Here is an 8,643-nt window from a genome sequence, read left to right as displayed (position 1 = left end):
AAATAATAGAGAATAATAGCGTTACTTGTTGTGCAGTAATGGGAAATATGTTGGAGTTTTGGAGATGCTTTGTCCTTTGAACTTCAACTCTTCCTTGAAATCCTCTTCTCACACGTAAGTTCCTTCCATGGCAAGCTCTATGTAGGGTGTCACCATTGTCAGTGGCTACTTCCCATCCTCTCAGTGAAAACGTTCCTATGCTCTGTCACAGCATGGCTAATCATCTGTCGGTTCTCAATCAGGTTGGAATAGAATCCATTGATTCTTTTGCGTCTGTCACTAACGCCCAGCCCTCAGGAGTTTGAAGCACGTCACAGTCATTCAATCCCGGAATCCTACTCGGAATACCACAGACAAGGTTTAGACTTTCCAGATTCTCATGAATGCCGCCATCAATCCGGCTTATACCACGAAGATTCTGTTGGGGAATCTAAGAGATATTCATTCAATCTGATGTAGAACGGAGGTGGTTGTCAGGCACACGTTCATAGACTGAGGAAGGTGATGAGTGTCACGGATCATCACCTTCTTCACAATTAAGCGCGAATAAACATCTTAGATAAGAACAAGCGTGTTTGAATGGAAAACAAAGGAATTGTATTAAATCATCGAGACGCTGCAGAGCTCCTCACCCCCAACAATGGAGTTTAGAGACTCATGCCGTCACAAAGTATGTAATTCAGATCTGAAAATGTCATGAGGTACAAGAAATGTCTGTAAAAGTTGTTTAAATAGTAAACTAGTGACCTAGGTTTACAGAAAATGAATAAACTAAGATAATTGGTGCAGAAATCCACTTCTGGGGCCCACTTAGTGTGTGCTGGAGCTGAGACTAAAGCTTTCCACGTGTAAAGGCCTTTCTTGGCGTTAAACTCCAGGTTATGACGTGTTTTGGGCGTTCAACTCCGGATCATGACGTTTTTCTGGCGTTTAACTCCAGACAGCAGCATGAACTTGGCGTTTAACGCCAAGTTACGTCATCTATCCTTGCGCAAAGTATGGACTATTATATATTGCTGGAAAGCCCTGGATGTCTACTTTTCAACGCCGTTGAGAGCGCGCCAATTGGACTCCTGTAGCTCCAGAAAATCTATTTCGAGTGCAGGGAGGTCAGGATCCAACAGCATCAGCAGTCCTTTTTCAGCCTAAGTCAGATTTTTGCTCAGCTTCCTCAATTTCAGCCAGAAAATACCTGAAATCACAGAAAAACACACAAACTCATAGTAAAGTCCAGAAATATGATTTTTGCCTAAAAATTAATATTATTTTACTAAAAACTAACTGAAACATGCTAAAATCTACATGAAATTACCCCCAAAAAGCGTACAAAATATCCGCTCATCAGTATAGCTCAAAAACAGGATTTGAAAAGCGCAAAACGTACACACAAAGCTACTAACTTAACACACAAGATATATATACAATATTGCAAAATATAAGAGTATAATAGTATAAGAATCTAGCCACGACTTGTAGAGTTTAAGCCGGCTAGTCATATACAAACCATACAGAAGTTTGGAAGTTAAAACAGCTTATACAAGTTTTTCTCTCAAAATAAGTCTCTAGGCAAAAGTAAATACAAAAGATGAGAGATATAAACAAAATAAGCAAAAGACTCCAAAATATATCCTGAATCATCCACTCTGTCACCACCAAAATAACTCACCGAGGTGGATTGCGACCTGTATCTGAAAAAAATAACAGAATATGGTATGAGAACCAGAGGTTCTCAGTATGGTAACAGTGCCCAGTGATGTAAGATATAAAACCCCGGGACACCACGGGCAATCCTAGAATTTCATATCCATCACAAGATTCATCTTAAGGCATAACTAAAATAGTAAAGCATAACTTAAGACCATAACATAATAAAAGGGTAATCTAACTTAGGGAATTTTCTAGTCTAACAGTTCTCCGCTGTCCCACAGCCTTCTCCAACCTATCCTCCATGCGATCCCGAGCAGAAAACACTCATAATTTCAATGCAAGTAAAACACAAGTATAGGCATATATGGCAAGTAATTCAAGTAAGCAATTAGGCATGTTATACAATTAGGCAAGCAATTACAAGTCGGCAAAGCAGACAAACAGATAGAAGATGCACATGATGAATGCCTGTCCTATTGGCTATGATATCACATTGTCGGTTCAACTGCCAACCCGACATATCTCCATGGAGATGTCTCCCTTTGGAATCATAATTGGGAACCCCCGAGATATGGTGCTCGGAATACCGTCCAGGATTTTGTGCCTGCACACTCTAGTGATCTAAAGGAATGTGAGCGGGAAACTCTTGCCACGGACCTCACATCTCAATGCAAGCTGGACGAACCACCACCCTTGCGCCACCGTCGCTACCTCGACAGACGGGATCCAACCACCGTCCTTGCCGGGCACATAGCATCTCAACCATCTCATTATAAAAATAGTAGTTCAGTGGTTTTCAGAAAATATTTTTTCAGTATATCATGGATCCATCATTTCATTCCGAGTCCTCGACCCATCTCAACCACTGTCAATTCAAAATTTCCATTCCAAACTCATTAGTTTGTCAATTTCTCAATTTATATATCTTTCTCCCTTCTCATTCCACCAGACCCATCTTTAGTACACCAGTAACCTAAGCCTCCATTCTCTAACTTTTCAAAGTAATACCAAATAAATTTCCTAGGACCTTCCCTATGCATTGATACCCAAAATTAAGCAAAAGAGTATTAAATAGGTGTCATAGAAGTTTATAAGCTTGTTGGGAAGGTGAAATAGTTAAAAAACAAAGTTTTTGTTGAAAAACAGGACTTGTGCGTACGCACAGGGGGTGTGCATGCACACGCCCATGGGGATTTTCAGAAAGTGTGCATACACATAGAGGTGTGCATACGCACAGGTACCAAATTTTACAATTTTGTTCGCTCGCACAAGGTGTGCAAGCGCCCTCAACAGAATGCACCTTCCAACGTGTGCGTGCACACAACTTATAGTACTTCATTGGTTATGTGCACGTACAGGACGTGCTAGCACCCCCATCAATAGCCATGTCCCCGTGTGTGCGTGTGCACAGGTTTAAAAATTCTCGGGGTGTGTGTGCGCGCAAGGCTGTGCGTGCACACACAAACCAGAAATCACAAAATTCTGCAACATTGCAGAATCTCAGATTTTGACACCAAACTTTGAATGATCATAACTTCCTCTACAAAAATCCAAATTTTACAAACTCTATATCAATTTGAAGATTTTTCAATGAACTTTAATTCTAAAAAATTTCAACAAATTTTGAAAATTGAGGCACAAATTATGACCTGTCAAAGTTCACTAAAAACCAGTTTTTACCGAAATCTACAAGATTCTCAATTTTTCAATTTTCACAACTCAAACCAACCAAAACCACATTAACTCCATCCCACATCAGATTTTACCATTTGTCATACCTCAATTCACCATTCCACCTATTGAGATCATCAATTCTCATTATCAAAAACATTATAATACACTCATATATCCACCAACACATTAATCAAATATCATTTTACCCTTACCAACAATCATTATAATCAATTTCAATCTCAATATCCAATATTATGCTACCAACATCAACATTGCAATTCATCAACAACCCAAATCATCAAGCCATCATACATTATCATACAACAATTCTAACAACCAATTTAATTCAATCCTATCCTATAGGTCACTAGCCTAAGTGGCCAGAAATATTATATATTACATAGAGGAAACCGAGACCTTACCTAGGCCGATTCCCAATATGCCAAAAACCTAAAATTGAGTGCAATTTAAGATTTCAATCACAAGCAAGCCACCAATTCAACTCCAACAAGCACCAACAATCACCAACAAGCTCCAATAATTGCCAATAATCACAACTTCAAGCTATAATACACAAAATTCATAACCAATCAACCTAGGGTTTAACCTAATCACAATTTCACAAGGGTTCAAGAACAAACTCACCTTACCCAACAGTTTTGGAAGACAAATCCAATGGTAATCAAAAGCTAGAGTGTACCTAAACACCTCAAAAAATTTCACTTAACACAAAGCCCTGAAATTTCGAAATTTTGGAGAGAAGAACTGAGAAGGATTTCGTGATTTTCTTACCAGTTTCTTGAGTGGGTTTTGTAGAGCTCTTCATGAGGATCGCGTGGTTATAAATGGTGCGGCGATCGGAGCTCCATAGCTCAAGATATGAGCTTGAGAAGTTGACGATGAATAGTGTTAATGGGGTTTCTCTCCTTCTTCCCCTTTTCAGCATGCAAGTGTTGTGTTTGTGTATGTGGTGTGATGATTGGGTTCATTAAATGAACTTATATATGTTGGGCTTGGGTCCAACTTGTGTCCGATCCAACTTGTTATCATTTTTAGACCGTTTGGCCCAACTTTAGACCAAACCTTTAAAATTAATGCACGGTTTTTGACATTTATTATTTTTCTAAGGTTTTCTACCGTTTTTACTTTTTCTTGCGTAGTACCGGACAGATTTAAACCGGTTCAATCGATTTGGCTACCGGTTCGTGGTTTTTCTTGGTTTTTCGCCAAAAATACATTTTCTGACTCAGAAATCATATTTAAATCCTCAAATTCTCATTCTAAATTTTTGGATCCTATTTTGGGAAATATTAATTATTCAATTAAATGATTAATTAGTCGTGGTTCTTACATTCTCCCTACCAAATAAAAAATTTTGCCCTCAAAATTTAGTGATTACCTGAGAATAGCTCGGGATAATTCTTCCGCATCTTGGATTCCAACTCCCAAGTATGCTCTTCTACTCCTGCTCTCTTCCTTTCCTCACAGCTTTTACACACTAGTGTCGTCAATATGCACCGGTGCTATTTGAAAAGTAAAGTTCTCCCTCAACTCAACCGACTCGGGTTCTAACACATGAGCCGCATCCGACGTGTGCTTATGAGTTGTGACACGTGGAATACATCATGAAAGTTAGCCAAGTGAGAGGGCAAGGCTACTTGATATGCCACCGGCCCGACTCGCCTTTGAATCTCAAACGGTCCAATGAACCTCGGATTCAACTTCTTCGTTTTGATTGCTCTTCCGATCCCAGTTGTTGGTGTAACCCTAAGAAATACATGCTCTCCTGCTTCAAATTCTAATGGTTTCCTCCTCTGCTCTGCATAACTTTTCTATCGGCTCTGCGCAGTTAAAATCCTTGCTCGAATCTTCTTAATCTTCTCAGAAGTCTCTGCCACCAAATTAGGACCCAATACACTTGCTTCACCAGACTCATACCAACAAAGTGGAGATTGGCACTTCCGTCCATACAAAGCCTCATACGGAGCCATCCCAATACTCGCATGAAAGCTGTTGTTATATGCAAACTCCACCAATGGCATGTAACGGTCCCAACTTCCAAGTTGATCCAATACACACGCCTCAGCATATCTTCCAACATCTGAATGCTCCTTCTGACTGTCCATCCATTTGTGGATGATATGCAGTACTAAGACAAAGCTTCGTACCGAAAGCTCTTTGGAAAGCTCCCCAAAACCTTAATGTGAATCGGGGATCACGGTCTGACACTATGCTTGATGGCACACCGTGTAACCTTACGATCTCCTTGATGTACAATCTTGCCAACTCTTCCATAGAATAGTTTACCTGGATAGGCAGTAAATGAGCAGATTTGGTTAAGCGATCCACAATCACCCAAACCGCATCAAATCCCGACCTAATCCTCAGTAAATTGATCACAAAGTCCATCGCAATTCCTTCCCACTTCCAGTGAGAAATCTCAAGTGGCTGTAACATTCCCAATGATTTTTGATGCTGTATCCTCACCTTCGGACACGTCAGGCACTTGGATACAACTGTAGCTACATCAACTTTCATCCCAGGCCACTAGAACATCTTCTTTAAGTTATAATACATCTTCGTACTTCCAGAATGAATAGAAAACCCACTGTTATGAGCTTCCGACAATAAGTCTTGCCTCAAACTCCTAACATCCAGTATACAAATTCTCCCCTTATATCTCCACAACCCTTCATCATCCTTAGTAAACTCTCCATGCCTCTCCTTGCCAACTGGTTAAAATAATTGCTGAAGTCTTTGCTCATCTTGCTGGGTCCTCTGTATCTCTTATTTAAGCGTACTTGAAATCTGTAACTGGTTCAAACAAGCTCTTCCGACCACTTCACCAATATCCAACTTAAGATCCACAAATTTATCCACTAACTCATATTCCTTGATTTTCATCCAAGCTATCATTAAATACTTCTGACTCAATACATCTGCTACCACATTTGTCTTTCCCGGGTGATAATATAGTTCAAAATCATAATCCTTAAGCAACTTCATCCACCTTCTCTGATGCATATTAAGATCTTTCTGATCAAATATATACTTGAGACTTTTATGATTAGAAAAGACGCTAAACCTCACTCCGTATAAGTGGTGTCTCCAAATCTTCAATGCAAACACAATCGCTGATAATTCCAAGTCATGAGTTGGGTAATTTACCTCATGCGGTCTCAGCTGACACGATGCGTATGCCACCACATTTTGGTGTTGTATCAACACGCAACCCAAACCCTTCAAGGAAGCATCACAGTATACTTCAAACGATTCATGCGGTCTCGGTAAAATTAAAATAGGCGCTGATGTTAACTTTTATATTCAAAGTCTAAAAATTTCTTCACACTTTGACGTCCACACAAACGGCGCCTCCTTCCTTGTCAACTTAGTCATCGGTAGTGCAATCCGGGAAAATCATTCAATGAATCTCCGGTAATATTTGGCTAAGCATAAGAAACTCCTAACTTCCTTCACTGTCGTTGGTCTTTCCCATTCCATCACCACTTCCACCTTAGAAGGATCCACCGCTATTCCTCCTTTGCTCACCACGTGACCTAGGAACTTTACTTCCTCCTGCCAAAACTCACACTTCGACAATTTAGCATACAATTTCCGCTCCTTTAATATTTGCAACACAATCCTCAAGTGTTCCTCGTGCTCCTTCACCGTATTAGAATAAACTAAGATGTCGTATATGAAAATCACCACGAATTTGTCCAAGAAAGGACGAAATACTCTTATCATGTAATCCATGAACACAGCAGGTGCATTCGTTAACCCATAGGACATCACCGCAAACTCATAGTGTCCATAGTACGTCCTGAACACAATTTTTGGGATATCATCCTCCTTCACCCTTATCTGATGGTAACCAAATCTCAAATCAATCTTGAAAAACACTCCAGCTCCTTGCAGTTGATCCATCAGGTCATCTATCCTTGGCAGCGGATACTTGTTCTTCACAGTCACTTTGTTCAACTGTCGGTAATCCACACAAAGTCGCATTCCTCCATCCTACTTCTTCACTAATAAAACTGGCACTCCCCACGAAAATACACTCGGTCAAATGAACCTCTTATTCAGAAGCTCTTCCAACTGAGTCTTTAGTTCAACCAACTCTATCAGAGCTATTCTATATGGCGCAATCAACACTGGTCCGGCTCTCGGCACCAATTCAATCGCAAATTCAATCATTCTTTGAGGTGGAAACTCAGAAATATCTTCCAAAAACATGTCTAGAAAGTCTCTAACTACCAAGATTCGATCTAGCTTCTGATTACCACCTAACGCATTTGCAACTAACAGTATATAACCCTGACACTCTTCCCTACTACAGTGCACCCTCACAGAGTTCAGATAATAACCCTCAGCTACTACTGCTCCATTTTCTCCTTCCAGCTTTAACTGAATTGATCGCTCAAAGCAATCTAATAAAACCCAATTCTTCGACAACGAATCAAATTCCAAAATCATCTCCAACCCAACCATTGGTAAACAAATCAAGTCATGTACAAAGTCTCTACCCTCAAACTTAAAACCTACTTGTCTACAATCTAACCTAGTCATAACCATCTGATATGGAGTATGTACATGCAATTCAAATGCTAATTCTGACACTTTCAAGCCTAACTCCCCTACTTTAGCAAACGAAATAAATGAATGCAAAGCTCCGATATCATACAATGCAGCTAAGGTTTTATCACCAATTAAATAGCTACCTCTCATTAGAGGATCTGCCTTAGCAGCATCCTTGGCATTCACAGTAAATACTCGCCCTTGGTGCTAACTCTGACCGGCATTCGGGTTCTCCCCACGAGTGTAATCCCTCGCAGTATGACCAGGCAAACCTGATGCGAGAAATCTTGTATATCTACAAAGTTTCCTTCGGCAAGTATACCGAATTGTCGTCAAGTAAAAACTCATAATAGAGTGAGGTTGAATCCCACAGGGATTGATTGGTTGAGCAACTTTAATCAGAGGAGTATTCCAGTTGAACTGAGCAGAATTAAATTAAGAATTGCAGAAATTAAGTTGTAGAAAATGTAAATAGCAAGAAATGTAAATGACTAAAAGGTAAAAGAAATGAACATAAATTGCAGAAAGCAATTGCAGGGAATTAAATTGCAGAAAATTAAATGGGAATGGGGTGATGAGCATCAAAGTAAACAGCAGAATATAGAGAATGAGGAGATAAGAATAGGGAAGCTCATTGGGCTCAGGAGATGTTGCATTCTCCAGTTCAAGTTCATTCTCATCTCTTCCTCAATCCATGTAACTCATTGATCTCTTGGCAATCTTAGGTGATTGAATCCCAATTCC

General features: G+C 39.9%; 1 protein-coding gene across 1 annotated transcript; it reads right to left on the bottom strand.

The window, feature by feature from the left end:
* Nucleotides 1-7,386: 7,386 nt before the first annotated feature.
* On the bottom strand, nucleotides 7,387-8,049 carry LOC112717538 (uncharacterized). Its single transcript, XM_025769540.1, has one exon. It carries the CDS (start codon nucleotides 8,047-8,049, stop codon nucleotides 7,387-7,389), a length of 663 nt encoding a protein of 220 aa, XP_025625325.1.
* Nucleotides 8,050-8,643: the final 594 nt, after the last annotated feature.

This window comes from Arachis hypogaea, chromosome 10, assembly GCF_003086295.3.
Source record: "Arachis hypogaea cultivar Tifrunner chromosome 10, arahy.Tifrunner.gnm2.J5K5, whole genome shotgun sequence".
Taxonomy (NCBI): Eukaryota; Viridiplantae; Streptophyta; class Magnoliopsida; order Fabales; family Fabaceae; genus Arachis; species Arachis hypogaea.
The sequence above is the reverse complement of the archived record's forward strand: the minus strand, read 5'-3'. Positions and strand labels throughout refer to the sequence as shown.